This window comes from Scyliorhinus torazame, chromosome 18 (genome assembly GCF_047496885.1).
Source record: "Scyliorhinus torazame isolate Kashiwa2021f chromosome 18, sScyTor2.1, whole genome shotgun sequence".
Classification (NCBI taxonomy): domain Eukaryota; kingdom Metazoa; phylum Chordata; class Chondrichthyes; order Carcharhiniformes; family Scyliorhinidae; genus Scyliorhinus; species Scyliorhinus torazame.
Genome location: NC_092724.1, coordinates 128,580,848 through 128,604,667, shown reverse-complemented (window position 1 = coordinate 128,604,667; position 23,820 = coordinate 128,580,848). Strand labels below are relative to the sequence as shown.

Sequence of the window (23,820 nt, the reverse complement as noted above, 5' to 3'; positions counted from 1 at the left end):
CCCCTCATGGAGCTCCCCCTCCCCCACTGCCCCAAGGCTTTCAAACGCTGCCTGGGGTTCTTTTCATATTATGCGCAGTGGGTCCCAAACTATGCGGACAAGGCCCGCCTACTCATACAGTCCACCCAGTTTTCCCTGACGGCCGAGGCCCAACAGGCCTTCGCCCGGATCAGAGCTGATATTGCCAAGGCCACAATGCACGCTGTAGATGAAACGCTGCCCTTCCAACTAGAAAGCGACGCATCAGGCGTCGCCCTTGCCGCCACCCTCAATCAGGCAGACAGGCCCGAGGCATTCTTTTCCCGCACCCTTCATGCCTCTGAAATTCAGCACTCATCCGTCGAAAAAGAGGCCCAAGCTATCGTTGAAGCTGTGTGACATTGGAGGCATTACCTGGCCGACAGGAGATTCACTCTCCTCACTGACCAACGGTCGGTAGCCTTTATGTTCAACAACACACAGCGGGGCAAGATCAAAAATGATAAAATCTTGCGGTGGAGAATCAAGCTCTCCACCTATAATTATGAGATTAGGTATCGCCCTGGCAAACTCAACGAGCCCCCAGACGCCCTATCCCGAGGTACATGTGCCAGCGCACAGGTAGACCGACTCCAGACCCTGCATGACAGCCTTTGTCACCCACGGGTCACACGGTTGTACCACTTCATTAAGGCATAAAATTTGCCCTACTCCGTTGAGGAAGTAAGGACAATCACCAGGCATTGCCAGGTCTGTGCGGCGTGCAAGCCGCACTTCTACCGGTCGGACCGCGCACGCCTGGTGAAGGCCTCCCGCCCCTTTGAATGCCTCAGTATGGATTTCAAAGGCCCCCTCCCCTCCACCGATCGTCACACATATTTCCTCAGTGTGATTGACGGATACTCCCGGTTCTCCTTTGCCATCACTTGCCCCGACATGACGTCTGCCACCATTATTAAAGCCCTCAATTCGATCTTCACTCTGTTCGGTTTCCCCGCCTACATCCACAGTGACAGGGGATCCTCATTCATGAGTGATGAGCTGCATCAGTTCCTGCTCAGCAGGGGTATCGCATCCAGCAGAACGACAAGCTATAACCCCCGTTAGAAACGGACAGGTAGAAAGGAAGAATGGGACGGTATGGAGGACCGTCCAGCTGGCCCTACAGTCCAGAAATCTCCTGGCCTCCCGCTGGCAGGAGGTTCTCCCTGATGCACTCCACTCCATTTGCTCGTTACTCTGCACTGACACTAACAATGCACCACATGAACGTCTTTTTGCCTTCCCCAGGAAGTCCATATCCGGGGTGTCCCTCCCGACTTGGCTCACAGTTCCGGGAACCGTGCTTCTCCGTAGCCGTGTGTGACTCCACAAGGCGGACCCGTTGGTGGAGAGGGTACACATGCTCCACGCAAACCCCCAGTACGCCTATGTGGCATTCCCCGACGGCCGCTAGGATACTGTCTCCCTCAGGGACCTGGCACCAGCAGGTTCCACCCCCACACCACCCCCGTCGCCCCTGGCGCTACCCTCCCCTCCCCCGTTGCTCACAACACCTCCCCCTAGGACAGTCTGTCCTCCCCCTGCCCACGCCCGTCGATGAAGAGGATTTGTCACGCTCCCGGAGTCACCTTCGACCAGGTCAGCACCAACATCGCCGTCATCACTTCGTCGCTCTCAAAGGACCATCAAGGCCCTGGACCAGCTGAACCTCTGACCGGTCCACCGGACGCCTAGAGACATTTGTTTTGCTCTGTAAATATTAAAATCATAATTGTATATAGTTATCCACCACCCCCGCCGGACTCAATTTTAACAGGGTGTGAATGTGGTAAACCACTGTTGTACGTATGTTAGTGAATGTACGGTAGAACCTGCACTACAGGTTTGCCTGTGGCCCCTGCCTGCTGGCTCCGCCCAGGAGGTGGGGTATAAATATGTGTGTCCTCCAGCTCGCAGCCATTTCACCAGCTGCTGTGGGAGGCCACACATCTGATACCAATAAAGCCTCAGTTTGGATTCAACTTTCGTCTTTAGTCAAATTGATCGTGCCTCAGGCAGCTCCAATCATACCAGTGGTGAAGTCCGATGGAACCATCAAGATATGTGGGGACTACAAACTAACCGGCAGCCAAATTGGACTGACACCAAGAATTGAAGATTTATATGCTAAATTGGCTTAATTTATACTAAACTTGATATGAGTCCTATATATCAAAAATGAGAGTTAGACGAAACCTCCAGGGAATTTGTCGCTATTAATTGCCTGGCTATCTTTCGGAGTCTCTTCTGCACGTGCGATTTTCCAAAGCACGATGGAAAGTTTAATACAGGACCGACCCAAGATGATTGTCTATCGAGGTGACATACTGATTAAAGGTGCGTCCGAGGAGGAACACCTAACAAATCACAAAGATGTTTTTAAAAGATTTTAGAAGGCCAGAGTGAGGCTGGAAAGAGAGAAATGTACATTCCAAGCTCAGGAAGTGACGTACTTAGGATTCGGGGTAGACGCCACATTGCTGCACCCGATGAAAGAGGAGATCAAAGCAATTAAGCAGGAATTTGAATCTTTTTTAGGAATGGTGAACTATTACAGCAGATTTATTCCTAATCTTTCCACAATGTTGGCACCCATACACACACTACCCAAGAAACAGCAGAGGTGGTATTGAAAAGGGCATCAGAAAGAAGCCTTTGAAAACGTTAAACTAGCCTTACAGTCATCCAGACACATGGTAAATTTTGACCCTTCAAAAGAGATCATTCTTACCTGCGATGCATCCCTCTAAAATTCAGACTGGCCTGGTTCCTGCTCACCTATCGGACGGACTACACTTCCCACAGGTGTTGCACCCGCCGAGTTACAAATGGGCCGACGCACTAGAACGTGACTGGATCTTATATTACTGAATTTGGCAGGGACGGTGGAGGCTAAACAGAGCAAACAGAAAAAACATCACGACTCAAAGAGGTCGAAGACTTGATATGTGTGAAGAATTTGAGGGCTGGCCCAAATTGGATCCTGGGAACGGTTGTGGCAAAAACAGATCCAGTACCGTTTGAGGTGGATGTTCAAGGGAGGAGGTTTTTAAAAAAAACAAACACCTGGCCCATCTAAGGAGGAGAGAACTGCACGTGGCACCAACGGGCCAGGCTTCTTGGTGACACGGCTACGAATGGAAGTGATGCCGCAGCGCGCTACCCCGAGGACAAACCCAGTTATGTTCCAGGGGAACGGAGGAAACTGTCTACATGGAAGTGCCTTCGGAAATTGAGAGTCAACCCTTTGAGGTTCCAAACCAAAGTTACTTGTACTGCTGAAGCACCCGTTAGTGAATTGTATTGCTTTCAAAGGAACAAGTCCCCCCCGACCGACTTACCTTTATAAGAGACTGCTTTGAAAGACACTTGTCTTTTTGTAAATAGTTCCTTTAGGAATGTAAAGGGGGAGGGATATTGTAGCATGCCCTTTTCAAGGGGGTGAGGTCTGTATAGGGCCAGAGCATTCACACACTGGGGTTTGGTGCATGGGTTTCCAGTTAGTCAGGAGTTTGCAGTCTTGGAACACGCCAGACTTTTATCTCACTCTCTGTATATAGTTATTACTTTAATGAACCGTTATTTGTTAATTATCTTGGTGGATGCCCGGCTGTCAGGATATTACATTTATTATCATACAAACCAATATATAGAATTTAAAACTTGGCCATTGAGATAGAACCATGGTCAGTTCCTAATTTATACAACAGGAAAGTTTGAAACTATTGCAATATGTTGCACAGTTGGGACACTAAATTATATAATAGGCAGAATAAACAAAGATTATATCAGTCTTGTGATTAGAATAGAATCCCGACAGGGCAGAAGGAATCCATTCAGCCCATCGGGTCTGAACCGACCCTCTGAAAGAGCACCCTACCTAGCGTCAGGCCCCACACTATCTCCATAACCCAGTATCCTCACCTAACCTTTTGGATACTGAGGGTCAATTTAGCAAGGCCAATCTACCTGATGCACTATCAATTACGACGAGACGAGAGTAGAGTAATCGAGGCTTTATTACACAGAGATGTGTGGCCCCCTACAGCTGCTGCCGAAATGGCTGCAGTTCGGAGAGCACACACATTTATACTCCTGCGGAGCCAGCAGGCAGGGATCTACCCCCGTACCTGTAGTACAGGGGCCTTACCGTAATACCCTCGTATGCAGTGCAGTATATACAATATAATACAACAATGGTGACTACCACATTCACCACCTGTTAAAAACGAGTCCAGTGGGGGGGGTGGAAAACTATTTACATACAGGTTGTCATTAAAATTTCAGAGAAGGTTACAAATTTAGCCAGTCGGGCGCCTTGATCTGTCGCTGAGAGCGCCGCAGTGCTCGTGGCGAGTCAGGCGTTGGCTCGGTCGTCGGTGACTCCGGGAGCATGTCGACATTCTCTTCATCCCCGGCTGGGACCAAGGGGAGGACGGATTGTCCTGGAGCGGGGACTGTGGTGGGATGCGCTGGGGGAAGGGAAGGTGACGCCGGGGCAGGGGGGGGGGGGGGGGGGAGGGGGGGGGGGAGGGGGGGGGGACCCTGCTGGTGCCAGGTCCCTGAGGGAGACTGTGCCTTGTCGGCCATCGGGGTACGCTAGTAGGCATACTGCGGGTTTGCGTGGAGTAGCTGTACCCTCTCAACCAACGGGTCCGCCTTGTGGAGCTGCCAGCCACGTTGGGAGTGAAACCCCAGAGGTGGATTTCCTGGGGAAGGCAAAAAGACGTTCATGGGGGGTTTCGTTAGTCACCGTGCACAGGTGCGACCGAATGGAGTGAAGTGCGTCGGGGGGGACCTCCTGCCAGCAGGAGGCCAGGTGATTTCTGGACCGTAGGGCCAGCTGGACTGCCTTCCAGACCGTCCCATTCTCCCACTCCACCTGCCCGTTTCCCCTGGGGTTGTAGCTGGTCGTCCTGCTCGAGGCAATGCCCCTGTTGAGCAGGTACTGGCGCAGCTCATTGCTCATTAATGAGGATCCCCAGTCGCTGTGGACGTAGGCAGGGAAACCGAACAGAGCGAAGATGGTGTTGAGGGCTTTGATGACGGTGGCAGACGTCATATCAGGCCATGGGATGGTGAAGTGGAATCTGGAATATTCGTCGACCACATTGAGAAAATACGTGTTGCGGTCGGTGGAGGGGAGGGGCCCTTTGAAGTCCACGTCGAAGCGTTCAAAGGGGCGGGAGGCCTTCACCAGGCGTGCATGGTCTGGCCAGTAGAAGTGCGGTTTACGCTCCGCGCAGACCTGGCAGTCACTGGTGACAGCCCTGACTTCCTCGATGGAGTAGGGCAGATTGCGGGCCTTAATGAAGTGATAAAAGCGGGTGACCCCTGGGTGACAGAGATCGTCATGCAGGGTCCAGAGTCGGTCCACTTGTGCGCTGGCACATGTACATCGGGACAGGGCATCGGGGGTCTCGTTGTGCTTACCGGGTCGATACAAAAATCTCGTAAATAAAGGTGGAGAGCTCGATCCTCCACCGCAAGATCTTATCATTTTTGATCTTACCCCGCTGTGTGTTGTTAAACATGAAGGCAACCTACCATTGGTCTGTGAGGAGAGTGAATCTCCTGCCGGCCAGGTAATGCCTCCAGTGCTGCACAGCTTCAACGATAGCTTGGGCCTCCTTTTCGACGGAGGAGTGCCGAATTTCGGAGGCATGGAGGGTGCGGGAAAAGAATGCCACGGGCCTGTCTGCCTGGTTGAGGGTGGCGTCTAGAGCGACGTCTGATGCATTGCTCTCGACTTGGAAATCGAGCGTCTTGTCGACCGTTTGCATCGCGGCCTTGCCGATGTCGGCCTTGATACGGTTGAAGTTCTGGTGAGCCTTGGCCGTCAGTGGGAAACCGGTGGAGTGGATGAGTGGGCGGGCCGTGTCCGCATAGTTAGGGCCCCACTGGGCGTAGTACGAAAAGAACCTCAGGCATCGTTTGAGGGCCTTGGGGCAGTGGGGAAGGGGAAGATCCATGAGGGGCTGCAAGCGATCGGGGTCGGGCCCTAGAACTCCGTTCTGAACCACATAGCCGAGGATGGCTAATCGGTTTGTGATGAACACACACTTCGTCTTGTTGTAAGTTAGGTTGAGGAGTGTGGCGGTGTGGAGAAATTTGGAAAGGTTAGCGTCGTGGTCCTGCTGGTCGTGGCCGCAGATGGTGACATTATCCAGGTACGGGAAAGTGGCCCGCAGTCTGTACCGGTCAACCATTCGGTCCATCTCCCGTTGGAAGACCGAGACCCCGTTAGTGACGCCGAAGGGAACCCTAAGGAAATGGTAAAGGTGGCCGTCAGCTTCAAACGCGGTGTACGGGCGGTCCGCCTTGCGAATGGGGAGCTGGTGGTCGGCAGATTTCAGGTCCACTGTTGAGAAGACCCGGTACTGTGCAACCTGATTGACCATGTCAGATATGCGTGGGAGGGGGTACGCGTCGAGCTGCATGTACCAATTGATGGCCTGACTGTAGTCAACGACCATCCTGTTTTTCTCCCCCGTCTTCACCATTAGCACTTGGGGTCTCCAGGTCTCGATGATACCTTCCCGCAGCAGCCGCTGGACCTCAGACCTGATGATGGTCCTGTCCTGGGCGCTGTACCGTCTGCTCCTGGTGACGACGGGTTTGCAATCCAGGGTGAGGTTCGCAAACAGAGAAGGCGGGTCGACCTTGAGGGTCATGAGGCCGCATACAGTAAGGGGTGGTAAGGGCCCGCCAAATTTCAGGGTTAGTTCTGGAGGTTGCAGTGGAACTCCAGGCCGAGTGGCAAGGCAGCACAGAGGTTGGGGAGGACTTAGAGCCGGAAGCCACTGAACTCTATGCCCTGGATGGTGAGGGTGGTGATGCAGTACCCCCGGATCGCCACGGAGTGGGGTCCGGAGGTCAGGGAGATTCTTTGGTTAATGGGTTGTACCGCGAGGGAGCAGCGCCTTACCGTATCGGGGTGGATGAACTGTAATAAATTGATGCACTATCAATTACGACGAGACAAGAGTAGAGAGTAATCAAAGCTTTATTACAGAGATGTGTGGCCTCCTACAGCTGCTGCCGAAATGGCTGCAGTTCGGAGAGCACACACATTTATATTCCGCCTACTGGGCAGGGATCTACCCCCGTACCTGTAGTACAGGGGCCTTACCGTAATACCCTCGTATGCAGTGCAGTATATACAATATAATACAACAGTGGTGTGGTATTATAAGTATTATGGTACCTGAGAGGTTGAAGTACCATTAGTAGAACCTATATGCTTGCTATTGGCTAGAGTGTATACTACCTCCGCCCTGATAGGCGGGGTATAAGAACCCGTGCCGACCCAGCAGCCCTCATTCTGTACCTGAGCTGCTGGGGGAAACATCTAGCTTATTAAAGCCTTCAGTTGGACTACAACCTCATTTTAGTGGTCATTGATCGTGCATCAATTTAGTAAGCTAGATTTTAAGAAGAAAGGATGGAGCTCCGAATCAAGCCGGAGTGTCTGCAACTTAGCTCCCACGCGGCGAACTCAGTGGCGATCTTTAAGCACTGGCTGGTGTGTTTTAAAGGGTATCCCGAGACGGCTGAAAACGCACCCACGGGAGAGCAGAAACTGCATGTCCTGCACTCAAGGGTGAGCCCGGAGATTTACATCCTCATCGAGGAAGCGGAAGACTTCGATGCAGCAATCGAGCTGTTAAAAGAACACTATATTCGCCCGGTAAACATGGTCCACGCTCGGCATCTGCTTGCAACAAGGCGGCAAACCCCTGGGGAATCGTTGGAGGAATTCTACCGTGCAATCCTGGTGCTGGGCAGAAGCTGCGGCTGCCCGCAAGTTTCGGCGAGCGAACACACGGAACTCTTAGTCCGGGACGCTTTTGTGGCAGGTATGCTTTCATCACAAATCCGCCAGTGCCTGTTAGAGAAAGAAACCCTGGGTCTTAGGGAGGCATGGGCCCTTGTAGGCTCCTTGAACGTGGCCTCCAGGAATGCCCGCGCCTACGTTCCCGACCGCGCGGCAGCCCCCTGGGCAGCGTGGAACCCCGCAGCGGCCGACTCAGAGACTTCCCCCGTTCCCCCGCAGGCCTGCACTGCAAGGCGGCCTGCCAACCCCGAGGGGCCCCGCTGCTACTTTTGCGGATAGGCCAAGAACCCCCGCCAGCGCTGCCCAGCCCGCGCATCCACCTGCAGGGATTGCGGCAAAAAGGGCCATTTCATGGGGGTATGTCAGGCCTGAGCAATGGCCGCCGTCTCCAGCGGCGAATCCGGACCACCACTGTCGTGTTGGGTGTTCCGATACACAAACGAACCAACACGGTTGTAGATGGTACAACTCTGTTTTATTATTCTGTACAATAATAACTATTAACTTCTGGCTGAGGTTCGTACTTCACCAGCTAACCTGTGGACCCAGCCCTTACACTATCGTAGTGAGGCACTCAGCACATGGTGTATGTCTGAGTGGCACGCTGTGAGCTCTGTGCTGTGAGCTATCTCTTGGTAGAATGAGCGGGAACTGTGGTGTTCCCTGTTTTATAGTGCGTGTGCTCTCACTGGTGATTGGCTGTGATGTTGTGTGTGTGTTGGTTGGTCCATCTACCTGTCCATCAGTGTGTGTGTGTGATTGCACCATGATATGTTAATGTGGATATCATGACTTTCCCCCTGTTCACAAGAATATGTGCCTACATGGTAATAAATATAGATGTGTACTGAGTGCAGCTGAGTATGTGTGTGCAATATTTACAACATGTACATGAGGCTAAACTATATACATAGGAAGGTGTCAGGTGCAACAGAGCAACGAGGCTGTACCACGAAAAAAACAAATGCAATCAACAAATATCGAAAGAGAACTCCTGGAATGACAAGAAAGAAACACGTTAACAGTATGGCACAACAATGCAGTGAGTCCAATGTGATAACAGGCTCACAAGTCCAGTCTATTAGGTGGGCAACGAATTCGGGTTGACCGCCTCAAGGGTGGGTCAGGATCCACCGGCTGAGGAATGGGCCTGGCCACGGGCGAGAGAGGAATAGGCAGAGTGGCAGGAAGCTCCACGAAGTCGACATCAGGGACAACAGGAGGGCGCGGCACCGGTGCATGATCACGTAGCGAGCGCAGAAGCAGCCGAAGAGCCCGCTGATTACGCCGGCGAATGGAGCCATCAGGCATGCGAACCAGGAACGAGCGGGGAGGCACGTGGCGGAGAACCTCGGCGGTTGCCGACGAGCGACCCTCCGGTAGGTGTATGCGGACGTTGTCTCCAGGCGCCTGGGCAGGAAGATCAGTTGCCCGAGCGTCATGTGCCACCTTCTGCTGAGCACGCTGCTGTCGCATCCTTTGCAGTACTGGAGCATGGTCGGGTGTAGGAACATGAATGGACGGCACAGTGGTCCTGAGGGTGCGACCGATCAACAGCTGGGCTGGTGAGAGGCCTGTGGACATTGGGGCCGAGCGATAGGCCAGCAGGGCTAAATAGAAGTCAGATCCGGCATCAGCAGCCTTGCAGAGGAGCCGCTTCACGATATGGACGCCCTATTCCACCTTGCCATTTGACTGGGGATGCAGAGGGCTGGACGTCATGTGTGTGAAGCCGTATGAAGCGGCAAAAGAAGACATTTCTTGGCTCACAAAACAGGGCCCGTTGTCGGACATGACGGTGAGCGGAATTCCATGACAAGCGAAGGTTTCTTTACATGCTCTGATGACAGCTGATGATGTCAAGTCATGCAGGCGTATGACCTCCGGATAATTGGAAAAATAGTCAATTATTATGACGTAGTCCCTGCTGAGCGCATGAAAGAGATCCACACCCACCTTCGCCCAGGGGACGTTACCAACTCATGGGGCTTAAGTGTCTCAGGGGGTTGTGCCGGCTGAAACCTTTGGCAGGTGGGGCAGTTGAGCACCATGTTGGCGATGTCGTCGCTGATGCCCGGCCAGTACACAGCTTCTCGGGCCCTCCACCTGCACTTTTCAACCCCGAGATGGCATTCGTGCAATTGTTTGAGGACACGCCTGGGCATGCTGTGTGGCATCACAATCCGTACCAACTTTAGGAGGACACCATCAATGACGGCCAAGTCGTCCCGGACATTGTAGAATTGTGGGCACTGCCCCTTGAGCCACCCGTCCGTCATGTGGCGCATCGCACATTGTAGAAGGGGGTCAGCCGCAGTCTCACGGCGAATGTGGGCCAGACGTGCATCAGTAGCCGGCAGATTGGCCGATGTGAAGGCTACTTGTGCGTCGACCTGACAAACGAACCCCTCCGATTCGGGTGGTGTGCTCACTGCTCTGGACAGGGCATCCGCGATGATGAGGTCATTTCCCGGGGTGTAGACAAGTTGGGAGTCGAACATCCGGAGCTTGAGCAGAATGCGCTGGAGGTGAGGGGTCATCTCGTTGAGGTCCTTCTGGATGATGCCAACCAGGGGGCGATGGTCGGTCTCCACAGTAAACTGCGGAAGACCATACACGTAGTCGTGGAATTTGTCGATGCCAGTCAACAAACCCAGGCACTTCTTTTCAATCTGCGCATAGCGCTGTTCTGTAGGGGTCATGGCCCGCGAGGCATAGGCGACAGGGGCCCATGATGCAGTGTTGTCCCGTTGCAGGAGTACCGCCCCAATGTCGGACTGGCTGGCATCAGTCGAGATCTTTGTGTCCCGAGTAGTGTCGAAGAACGCCAATACCGGGGCGGTGGTGAGCTTGATCTTGAGCTCTTCCCATTCCTTCTGGTGTGTGGGCAGCCACTGGAATTCCGTTGTCTTCTTGACCAGGTGGCGAAGAGCCGTTGTGTGGGAGGCAAGGTTAGGAATAAACTTCCCCAGGAAGTTGACCATTCCGAGAAAGCGCAGCACTGCCTTCTTGTCTGCCGGCTGTGGCATGGCTGCGATAGCTGCCACTTTGTCGGCATCCGGACGCACCCCTGACCGGGATATGTGGTCCCCCAGAAACTTTAGCTCAGTTTGGCCAAAAGAGCACTTGGCAGTAATCTCGTATCCGTGCAAAGACACGCTGGAGACGACTGATGTGCTCCTGTGGTGTGGTGGACCAGATGATGATGTCATCAACATATATTCGTACCACTTCGATGCCCTCCATCATCTGTTCCATGATGCGATGAAACACCTTGGATGCCGAGATGATACCAAACGGCATCCTATTGTAGCAGTATCTGCCAAAGGGAGTGTTGAAAGTGCACAGCTTCCTGCTGGACTGATCCAGTTGAATCTGCCAGAAACCCTTTGAGGCATCAAGCTTGGTGAAAATTTTAGCTCGTGCCATTTCGCTCGTGATTTCTTCCCGTTTGGGTATGGGGTAGTGTTCCCTCATGATGTTATTGTTCAGGTCTTTCGGGTCGATGCAGATCCGGAGCTCGCCGGAGGGCTTTTTTACGCACACCATGGAGCTGACCCATGGCGTTGGCTCCGTGACCCGGGAAAGCACTCCTTGGTCCTGCAGGTCCTGCAGCTGCTGCTTGAGGCGGTCTTTGAGTGGTGCTGGGACTCTACGAGGTGCGTGAATGACCGGGGCGGCGTCTGGTTTCAGCCGTATTCTGTAAGTGTAGGGCAGTGTGCCCATGCCCTTGAAAACCTCCTGGTTGTGGGCGAGGAGTTGAGCTGCACCCTAAAGTCCGCATCCGGGAAATCGGACGTGCCTTCTGGAGACAGTGTGTACCTGCTGAATGAGGGAGATGGAGGATCTTGCACGCCTGTGTGCCTAACAGAGAGTCCTTCGAGGATCCAACTATCTCAAAGGACAGTGTGGCTGTGTATGAATTGTGTGCAACCGCGAGCTGGCAGGACCCCATGGCCGGGATAACGTTCCCGTTGTAATCAACCAGCTGACAGTGGGATGGCCGGATCGGTGGTTTGACCTTCAAGGTGTGGAAGGCTGACCATGCAATGAGATTGGCGGAGACACCAGTGTCTAAGCGGAATGTGATTGGTGATCGGTTGACCGTTAGGGTGGCACACCATTCATCGCCCGGATTAATGCTGTGCACTGGCATCGGCTGGTGGGTCCTACTTGGGGACATCCGGTTCCTGTCTATTACCGCAAAGCGGAAGGGTTCCTGGTCGTTGGTATCACCAGTCTGCACGTCGTCAGGGTATGACTCGGTGTATGGGGGCTGAATGGCCCGCACGTCCGTGCGAGGTTGGTGGAATTGCGGAGAGTTGGCAGGTTGAGCTGCTCGACAGCAGGCAGCGTAGTGGCTCATCCTGCCACAGCGGAGGCATTGTCGCGTTTTGGCTGGACATTGCCGCTTTAAGTGTGCAGATCCACAGTTGCCGCACGTCGTGACGTCATGGCCTCCGTTGCGCCACCGCGCATGCGCGGTGCGGTCCTGCGTAGAGCGCGCCTGCGCATCACGTCCTTATGCGTCGACGTCCCCTCTTCTGGCGCGTACAATCGCGGGAGGCCTCGGAAAGCGCGCAAAATGGCCGCCCTCGTCCGGGCCGCGGGCCGGGAGGAACTCGATCGACTGGACCCGCTCGGGCTCGTAGGACCCCTGCCGTGCCGCCTGGAATTGGGAGTACCGGCTGGTCGCGTTTTCGTGGAGGACGCAGGTTTTGATGGCGGTGGCTAGCGTGAGGCGCTTTATTTTGAGGAACTGCTGGCGCAGGGTGTCCGAGGTGACCCCAAAAACTATCTGATCCCGAATCATGGAGTCGGAGGTGGCCTCATAGCCGCAGGACTGCGCGAGGATACGGAGGTGTGTTAGATAAAATTGAAAAGGCTCATCCTTACCCTGCTGGCGCTGCTGGAAGAGGTACATCTCGAAGCTCTCATTAACTTCCATGCTGAAGTGTTCCTCAAATTTTAGAAGGACCGTCTTGTACTTCGTCTTGTCCTCGCCTTCCGCGAATGCCAGGGAGTTGTAGATGTGGATGGCGTGTTGCCCCGCCGTGGAGAGGAGGAGGGTGATCTTCCTGGTGTCCGATGCATTCTCCCTGTCTGTGGCTCCTAGGAAGAGCTGGAAGTGCTGTTTAAACAGCTTCCAGTTGACGCCGAGATTTCCAGCGATTTGGAGTGGCTGCGGCGGGCTGATGGTGTCCATGGCGCAGGATGGCGGATCTCTGAAGAGGTGCAGGTAGGTCTCACAGTCGCTGGCGAGTTTCCAGTCCTGGTATCATGTCGTGTTGGGTGTTCCGATACACAAACGAACCAACATGGTTGTAGATGGTACAACTCTGTTTTATTATTCTGTACAATAATAACTATTAACTTCTGGCTGTCATTCGTACTTTACCAGCTAGCCTGTGGACCCAGCCCGAGCACTATCTTAGTGAGGCACTCAGCACATGGTGTATGTCTGAGTGGCACGCTGTGAGCTCTGAGCTATCTCCTGGTAGAATGAGCGGGAACTGTGGTGTTCCCTGTTTCATAGTGCGTGTGCTCTCACTGGTGATTGGCTGTGATGTTGTGTGTGTGTTGGTTGGTCCATCTACCTGTCCATCAGTGTGTGTGTGTCATTGCACCATGATATGTTAATGTGGATATCATGACAACCACCACAAACCTCTCCACGGGTCCCGTGTGGCCAGCGGTCGCCGCCACCCCCATATCCCAGGGCCACGTGCGGACCCTGGGCGCCGCCACCTTGTTCCACGGATGCCACGCTTGAGGGATGGGCGCCGCCATTTTGTGCACCCCCGGCCATGTGCGACCAATGGGAGACGCCATCTTGGATGAACCCCCAGGACCCCAGCTCGGCCGACCACACACTGCCTCGGTGACTCTGGATCAATCGCGACCTCGAACATTCTCAACCGCTACGACGAACGTTTTCATCAACGGACACGAGACGTCCTGCTTAATTGACTCTGGGAGCATGGAGAGCTTCATACACCCCGACACGGTAAGGCGCTGTTCGCTCCTCATCCACCCTGTTAATCAAAAAATCTCACTGGCCTCCGGTTCCCACTCAGTGGAGATGAAGGGGTTTTGTTTAGCAAACCTCACAGTCTAGGGAAGGGAGTCAAAAATTTCCGTCTCGACGTCCATCCTCTGCGCGGCTACACTCCTGGGTTTAGACTTCCAGTGTAACCTTCAAAGTCTGACCTTCCAATTCGGTGGCCCTATACACCTCTTACTGTCTGCGGCCTCGCGACCCTTAAGGCCAACCCGCCTTCCCTGTTTGCGAACCTCACCCCGGATTGCAAACTCGTCGCCACCAGGAGCAGATGCTACAGTGCCCAGGACCGGATCTTTATTAGGTCAGAGGTCCAAAGGCTACTGAGGGAAGGGGTCATTGAAGCCAGTAAAAGCCCCTGGAGAGCTCAAGTAGTGGTGGTAAAGACCGGGGAGAAGCATAGGATGGTCATCGACTACAGTCAGACCATCAACAGGTTTACGCAGCTAGACGCGTACCCCCTCCACCGCATATCCGACCTGGTAAACAGGATCGCGCATTATAAGGTCTTCTCCACGCCTACCACCAGCTCCCCATCCGCACTGGTGACCGCAAATACACTGCTTTCGAGGCTGACGGGCAGCTCTATCACTTCTAAAAGGGTTCCCTTTGGTGTCACTAACAGGGCCTCGGTCTTCCAGCACGAGATGGACCGAATGGTTGACCGGTACGGTTTACGGGCAACATTCCCGTATCTTGATAATGTCACCATCTGCGGCCACGACCAGCAGGACCGCGGCACGAACCTCCGAAAATTTCTCCAGACCGCTAAAATCCTTAACCTAACATACAATAAGGATAAATGCGTGTTTAGCACCGACCGTCTAGCCATTCTCGGCTACGTAGTGCGAAATAGAGTTATAGGCCCCGACCCTGAACGCATGCGCCCCCTTATGGAGTTCCCCCTCCCTCACTGCTCAAAGGCTCAAAAACGCTGCCTAGGGTTTTTTTAGCTACTACGCCCAGTGGGTCCCCAACTACGCGGACAAGGCCCATCCCATGATCCAATCCACAGTTTTTCCCCCGTCGATAGAGGCCCGCCAGGCCTTCAGCCGCATCAAAGCAGACATTGCAAAGGCCACGATGCACGCCATCGATGAGTCCCTCCCCTTCCAGGTCGAGAGTGATGCGTCCGACGTAGCTCTGGCGGCAACGCTCAACCAAGCGGGCAGACCCGTGGCCTTCTTCTCCCGTACCCTCTAGGCTTCTGAAATCCACCACTCCTCAGTCGAAAAGGAGGCCCAGGCCATAGTAGAAGCTGTGTGACATTGGAGGAATTACCTGGCCGGCAGGAGATTCACTCTCCTCACGGACCAACGGTCAGTGGCTTTCATTTTCTGTGCAAGATAAAAAACGACAAGATCTTGCGGTGGAGGATCGAACTCTCCACCTACAACTACGAGATCTTGTATCGTCCCGGGAAGCTAAATGAGCCTCCTGAAGCCCTGTCCCGCGGCACATGTGCCTCCGCACAAGTGGACCGCCTCCGAGCCCTCCACGAGGACCTCTGCCACCCTGGGTTCACAAGCTTTTTCCATTTTGTCAAGACCCGCAACCTGCTCTACTCCATCGAGGAGGTCAGGACAGCGACCAGGGACTGCCGAATCTGCGCGGAGTGCAAACCGCACTTCTACTGGCCAGAGAGAACGCACCTGATAAAGGCTTCCCGTCTCTTTGAACGCCTCAGCATGGACTTCAAAGGCCCCCTCCCCTCCACCGACCGCAACACGTACTTCCTGAACGTGATTGATGAGTACTCCTGGTTCCCATTCGCCATCCCCTGCCCAGACATGACCACCTCCACCATCATCAAGGCCCTCCATAGCATCTTTGCACTGTTCGGGTTCTCCGCTTACATACACAGCGATGGGGGTCCTCTTTTATGAGCGACGAACTGCGTCAATTCCTTCTCAGCAAGGGCATCGCCTCGAGCAGGACGACCAGTTACAACCCCCGGGGTAACAGACAGGTAGAAAGGGAGAACGGAATGATCTGGAAGACTGTCCTACTGGTCCTACGGTCCATGAACCTCCCAGTCTCCCGCTGGCAAGAAGTCCTCCCGGATGCCCTCCACTCCATCCGGTCACTACTTTGTACAACCACCAATCAGACACCTCACGAACGTCTCCTTGTCTTCCCTAGGAAGCCCTCCTCCGGGACCTCGCTCCCGACCTGGCTGGCAGCACCCAGACCCATCCTGCTCTGAAAACACGTGCAGGCGCACAAGTCGGACCCGTTGGTTGAGAGGGTCCATCTGCTCCATGCTAACCCCCAGTACGCCTACGTGGCGTACCCCGACGGCCGACAAGATACGGTCTCCCTACGGGACCTGGCGCCCGCCGGAACTCCACGCACATTTCAGCCACCAGTCCCACCCTCCCCTCCACCGCAGCACCTTACAGGAGGATAGGTCCTTCCGCCGCCCCTGCCTAGGCCCCCCCCCCCCCACCCACTGACGCCCCCTGCTGGTGCACCCTCCTCAGGCCAGCCGTTTTCCCCACCAGCGCCGTCACGGGGTGACGAAGCTGCCGTGGAGATCGAAGCCATGTTCCCGGAGTCATAGACGCCCGAGCCTCCATCGGAGTCACCACCGAGGCTCCGACGATCAGAGAGGACGACCAGGGCCCCCGATCGACTGATTGCTTCATTTTAACTGTAATCTGTAAATATAAAACACCAAATGTACATAGCTACCAGACTTGTAAATAGTTACTAAACACTGTACGGAGGTATTACGGTACCTCCATAACTAATTATACCATGTTGTTATGTTTTGTAGTTGCTGGCCACCACCCCTGCCGGACTTTTTTTTAACAGGGGGTGAATGTGGTATTATCGGTATTACGGTACCTGAGAGGCTGAAGTACCATTGGTAGAACCTATATGCTTGCTATTGGTGAGAGTGTATAATAGCTCCGCCCGGCTAGGCAGGGTATAAGAACCCGTGCCACCCCTGCTGCCTTCATTCTGTACCTGAGCTGCTGGGGGAAAACATCTAGCTTATTAAAGCCTTCAGTTGGACCACAACCTCGTTTTAGTGGTCATTGATCGTGCATCAAGTGGTGACTACCACTACCTAACCCGCACATCTTTGAACTGTGGGAGGAAACCTGAGCACCCGGGGGAAACCCGCGCAGACACGGGGAGGACGTGCAGGCTCCAGTCACCCGAGGTCGGAATTGAACCCGGGTTCCTGCCGCTGTGAGGCAGCAGTGCTAACTAGTGTCCCACCGTGCCGCTGGTTGTTTCGTGCTATTCTGGATTTAATAGGTATTAACCCCTTACGTTCTGTGATATCTAGGATTGGCAGTTCTGTTCGGAGGTATTCCTGGATCAGTTTTATTTATTGATGGCTCACCTGGGCCAGAAGGGTGAAAAAGCAGTAAAATGGGAAAATAAAAATATTGGTCTGAACTGTTGTTTTTCTATTCTGCAACACCTTTGCAGCCAATAAACCAAACATCTTTATTTTTCTGACTTTTACTGCTCGTCAGGGTGGCCAGAAAATATTGGCGTTTAATTCCTCCAGGCTGGAGCGCATTGTTGACAACTCGATAACGACCTCGTGCTTCTGGTGTCAAGTTTGGAAACGAATGAATTGTGGATCCCTGAGAAACTGTTTCTCAGTTTGAATTGTCCACCCGTGATTGAGCGTTTGTTTTTCTTGTTCAGGAACCCAACAAGACCGCACTCTGGGTCCCGCCCTCCGCTGTGAAACATTCCGGCGGAACCCACGCCACAGCCGGAACCAATGCGCCGGAAACTTGTCGCCCGCGTGACCGAAATGAGAGCCGGACAGATAACCGGAAGCGGACAACAGCCGGACGGGAGCGATGGCTCGAGAGCCCTGGTGAGGGTGGAATGGGCGTCGGGGGGAGAGGGGGGAGGCTTCAGGTTCACCTGGGTCGCGACTGAAGCCGTTCAGTCCCCGCTCAAGGGATTAGCCGGGCTCGGTGTTTGTGTTAAAGCCCCCCCGGACGCAGTGCAGTGAGTGTGGGATAGCCTTTAAATGAGCTGTTTACAGTGCAGGGCGTGTGACACATCATTTATTTTATTTTAATAAATCTAGAGCACCCAATTCTTCTTTTTTCCAATTAAGGGACAATTTAGCGTGGCCAATCCACCTACACTGCACATCTTTTGGGTTGTGGGGGTGAAACCCACGCAAACACGGGGAGAATGTGCAAACTCCGCACGGACAGTGACCCGGAGCAGGGTACGAACCTGGGTCCTCAGCGCCGTCAGGTAGTAGTGCTGACCACTGCCACCGTGCTTCCCAAGATATCATTTATAAGAGATATTTACAGTCCCCAGCCTGTGTGATATGTTTATATGGGGTAATTACTTTCCAGGGTTTGTGAGATATCTTTTTATATCAGATATTTACAGTGAAAATTGTGAGATATTGTTTATAAGGGATATTACCGTGCAGGGTGCGTGTGATATATAGGTGATCTATAAGCTGCTATGTTAGGACAGATCCTTTGCAAGGGATGTATGGAGTGTGCACTGACCTACACTGGCTTGGGGTTAAGCATCGCCTTGATTGTAAAATTTCCCTCCTTTTCAAATCTGGCTTTGACCTCCCCTTTTGTATTTCTGTAACCTACAACCTCCTTCCAATTCTGGCCACTTGCATATCTCTGATTTTAATCACCCCCTCGCCCATCACTGCCTTGCCTTCAGCTGCCTACACGTCAACTCTGCAATTTCCTCTAAATGTCTCTTCGTTTGTACTGCACTTTCTTTTGATTATCTTTTGACATAATATTTTGATTACTTCTCCTTGTGTGCCTCTGTGTCAAATTTCATATTGACAATTCCTCTGTGGAGTGCCTTTGTATGTTGCTTCATTAAAGGTGCTAAATAAATGCAAGTCCTTGAAATATATATGTGCTGCCAAGTGTGACAGATTTCTTATCTCCGGTGTACGTGTGGAGATACATTTATAGTAGTGGACAGTCTGTGTAACTCCGATACCTTACCAGGAATGCACAAAGTTCAGTAATTGCATGCATGAAATAGTGTACATTGTGCATCTGTGGTTATACAGAGATTACTTGTATGTGTACATCTTTTGATGGATACATATCATAACTGTAAATATTGAGAGAAATGTTCAGTTAATTACGTGGCAATTTGTACAGATGCGTGGGTTTAAGGAACGGTCGGATACCATTCACGTATTTTCTTTTCTCTTATTTTGTTTTACCTGTCTCTCTTTATTTTCATGCCTTCACCTTTGTTATGCACTGCCCCGTATTTGGACGTGTTCTTCTTTCTTGGTCTTATGAGGGTGATAATGAAAGCAAGTGGCAGTGGCGACAGTGGAATAAAGGTCCTCTGTGCACAAGATAAACATTGATGAGGAAAGCTTTTTGCTCCCATTGTAATTGAGAAGGGTTACTTTATCCCCATCACAACATCCAGTTGTCTCTTCCACAGCTTTTGCACCAACATTTTACCCAGAAGTTCATTATTTGAGTTCATTAGCATGGAAAGAGAAGCTTCCTGACATTTGCCTGAAATTTGTTTTTAACTAGATTGAAGCAATGTTCCTTGACATACAGTTAGGCAAAGTAACATTAGGGCCTATTTAAAATGCTCATAACTTTCACTACTGTGAATCCCACATCTTTCTATCCTCTTCTGATTTCAATGTAGGTTTCAATGAGAGGTGACCTCATTGAATCCTACAAAATACTTAAAGGAATAGGCGGGGCAGTACAGGTAAGGTGTTTTCCTTGGTTGGGGAGTCTAGAACCAGGGAGCACAATTTCAAAGTAAGGGGGATGTCACTTAGGACCGAAGTGAGGAGACATTTCTTTACACAGGGTTGTGAATCATTGGAATTCTCTACCCCAGAGGGCTGTGGAAGCTCAGTCATTGGGTGTGTTTACAGCAGAGATTGAAAGATTTCTGATTAACAATAAGGTAAAGGGTTATGGGGATAGTGGGTGTAAAAGGCATTGAAGTGTCTGATCAGCCATGATCATATTACATGGCAGAGCAGGCTCGATTGGTTGAATGGCCTATTCCTGTGATAATTGTGGTATACACATTGACCTCGAAACATATCTGCCAATGTACAAGTTGCTATTCAGTGATTGATTGAAAGCATAGCTCGACTAATTTTCCCTCCATATTATTCTTAATATTTTGGACATCATTCTTCTGTTCTTTTGATGTAAAAAATCATTGGGTTTCTATTTAAAAATAATAACCTTTTATTGTCACAAGTATGAAGTTACTGTGAAAAGCCCCATGTCGCACATTCCGGCGCCTGTTCGGGTAAACTGGTACGGGAATTGAACCCGCGCTGCTGGCCTTGTTCTGCATCACAAACCAGCTGTCTAGCCCACTGAGCTAAACCAGCTGCCAGACCTCCTCCTTTATGTCGCTACTAATCGCTGGATTAACCTTCAAATTATGTCTAGTTGTTAGGAAAGAGTTCATGTTCCACAATGCTTAAGTCATAATTGAAGCTGGAGCTGCAATTGCTTAATAGACCACGTTGATTGTTTGATAGACTGCACATGTATATAAACAGGATACAGTTGGCACTGTGGTGTTGGGTGAGAAGTGATTGGAGAACGCAAAATTGGAATTGAAGAAGTCGAGAATTGCTTTCCAGTTTTTATTGCTGAGACGTCATTGGAATTTAACAATGGCAGCAGAGGATGGTTTCGGCAAGTAAGTAAAACAAAAGGATTGCAAACTAAGATTTCTTCGGACGACAAACTGCATTCTGAATTCCAACCTTGAATAGTGATTGGGATTAACATGGAAAACAAGGGTTGAATCCGAGGGTAGAGTGTTGGGGTATGACTACCCGCCATTATTTTCTGAGTGTCAACCCTATGGCCAATGGAAGAAAGAAGTTACCATGTGGACAATCGTTACGTTCTCTGACAAGGAAAAACAAGGAATGACCCTGCACTTTCACTGCTGTACAAAAGCAAAATAAGATACAAGGTACTCTCAGAATTGGAGCCGGAACATTTGAACTCAGCTGGACGTATGGATACATTATTAACTTTCATGGATAAGATTTACAAAAAGGATGACTTATTAACTGCTTATGAGGCAGAGTCAATTATGACAAATTTTGAAAGTTGGAGGATGCCTCCATCAAAGAGTATATAATGGAATTTAGTAAATTTAGACAAGGCTGCAAAAATTACGACTAAAATTCCTCAATCCGTACTGATGTTGAAGTTATTAGACTGCTAAAGTTACAAATATGGATCGGCTTCTGGTTTTGACGGGAGTTAAATTTGCAGAAAGACACAACCTGTCAGAGGCTCTAAAAAGGTTTCTGGGCAAACATTCTTTCCCGGCAACATTCATGTCAGAAATGGGGCTGATTGACGATAAGACAGATTATGGAAGACTCTATGTTAATGGAATGGCGAGGTGGCCTAGAAACAGGCTGCATGAAACAAGATCTATAGCTAAAAATAATGAGGACAGAAACCACTTTAAAAAAATTTAGCAGTACTCCATTTTTTTTCCAATTAAGGGGTGTTGGAGTGAATTTTTGGACTTGGCGGTGCACGCCGGGATACTTGACTATTGTACGAACACTGAATTCTGCTGAATGCAAACTTTGGGAAAACAAGTGGCTCCTGACCAGGTGCATCCTGTGTATGTGACTGACCCTTCCACAGGAGCAGGTGACCAAACTGTCGAGACAGCAACCAAAAGAGGAAGAGGCCCTAGATCCTGTGCGTCATTACCTGAGACAACATGACCAATATGTAATCACAAATGTAAAGAGCTGATTGGAACAATGTAACCTATTGTATAAGGAATTGATTGGAGAAATGTGATCTAAATGTGTTAATAAGGGAATCGATTAGCTACATGTAAATGAGTACAAAACTAATTCCGCTTTTTGAAACTGTATATTAAACCAGTGTAAGCCCTGGCTTGACTGAGAAGGTGTTCCCACAACCCGCGGGGTCTAGGACTCTTCTCCCAGAGCTCTGTAACAATAAATATCTTCTCTTGCTTACCAGAAAGATCTATTTGTGAATATTTTCACCCAACAAGGGGCAATTTGGCGTGGCAAATCTACCTGCCCTGCACATTTTTGAATGCAGAGAAACAGCTTTAACAATTACGCCAGGAAGAATGAATTGGTAAATTTCAACAGAAAAATGAATCCCAGAAAGCCCAGGGTGTGGTTAATTGGTGTTTTAGGTGTGATTCAAAATTCTATTAGGCAATAAACTGCCCTAAGAGAACTAATAGGGTGTTTGAAACCAACCATAGATAGAAGACTCTCAAGAAGAAGAGGGAGATATTGACCAAAGAGAGGGCATTGTCTTCACAATGAGAAGTTTTAGTCCATTGATGAATGTGCTGGTTGCAGAGTCCTTCAGTTGTGTCTTATTAGACAGCGGACATGCATGTACAACATGTGGAATAGACGAGTTGAAATGTTACCTGGACTCAAGTGACAAAGATCGAAACAAGGTTAAGGAATTTTGAAGTTCCACAAGTTTCAGATTGAGGATGAGAAATCGCTAGAAAGAATAATTTAGGATGTCTTACCTAGCGCAAATCCTTTACTATTGAGCTGGCCATCAATGACGAAAGCACATATGAAACCTGACATTAAAAAAAACAAGGCTATTGTTCTACAAAAACTTTAGATCTAAATTTACACAGTCTGGACACTATTGTATTCAGTTAATGAATCCTAACTTTTCTTGTAAAGGAATTAAGGAAGTACTGTTAGCATCAGAGAACAGGAGTCTAGAAAACAAAAAGTTGATTTTGTTAAAGTTGCACTGGCGATATGCCCATCCATCTTCCCAACGAGTAAAAACTTTGCTCAGGGACGCAGGCATAAGAGATGAAGAATATACCAAACTTATGTAACAGATAAGCGATAGATGTGATTATATGTAACAAATATAGAAGTCCGTCGTGACCCATAGTGAGTATGCCTTTCGCAAGAAATTTTAGTTAAGTTGTTGCTATGGATCTTAAGGTGTTTGAAGTAAAGAAAAGAACATTTTAATTTTACACTTCGTAGACTTGGGAATTAGGTTTAGTCAAATCGACGATTGTTTGTAGTAAAGAAAAGAAAATAATTGTGAAATGGATAATTGAAAAATAGATAGGGACCGTACTGGGGCCAGCTGCAAAGTTCCTCCCTGATAATTGTGGGGGGGCGGGGTGTTGTTTGCTAACTATGAATTTTGGGATATGTGTGAGAACATGAACATAGTTATGAATACAGCTGCAGAAAGTCCACTTCGTAACGGAGTGTGAGAGAAATCGTGCTGTGAATGATGAAATGCTTTGTAAACTATTGGCAGATACCCAAGTTGTAAATTAACTTCAGCTTTAGCATGGACCATCCATGCAGAGAATTCATGACAATGTTAAGGGCTACAGTCCATATCAGTTGGCTTTCCCCAAAAATTTTCCCCAATTCCGTCCGTTATGAATGATCATCCTCTAGCTTGGGAGGGGACTACGATTAGCTCTATCCTGAGCAATTGAATGCACTGCATGTGGGCAGGAGAGCATTCCTGAAAGCAGAAATCTCCAAGAATTCTGAAAACTTTTGGGGCACAATATATGGCAGTTGGAAACTATTTTTGAACAGGGAGACATGGAAAACTGTAAAAGAGATGGATTTAGTGAGTGGAAAGGTCTAGGAAAGGATATAGGTACAAATAGTAAAACGATAATTTTGCAGCATGGAAACTAGATTGTTAGGGTACACTTGTCAAAATTAGTGGGCACAGATTACAAGTTTGTAGATTCAAAGAGGTTTATTGAAACTCTCACAGAATAATCCAGGCACTATCGCAGAATAATCCAGACACTCTCACAGAATAGTCCAGGCACTCTCATAGAATAATCCAGGCACTATCACAGA

The 23,820-nt window shown here is 50.5% G+C and overlaps 1 protein-coding gene across 3 annotated transcripts in view; it reads left to right on the top strand.

The window, feature by feature from the left end:
• Positions 1-17,660: 17,660 nt before the first annotated feature.
• The window catches only part of stx8 (syntaxin 8), a 177,413-nt gene continuing 171,253 nt past the window's right edge, over positions 17,661-23,820 (top strand). For all 3 annotated transcript variants that reach the window (XM_072483332.1, XM_072483331.1, XM_072483333.1), the window contains exon 1: positions 17,661-17,769. In XM_072483332.1, coding sequence (XP_072339433.1) covers positions 17,753-17,769 — 17 coding nt within the window. In that variant the 5' untranslated portion in view covers positions 17,661-17,752. The remainder of the gene's footprint in view (positions 17,770-23,820) is intronic.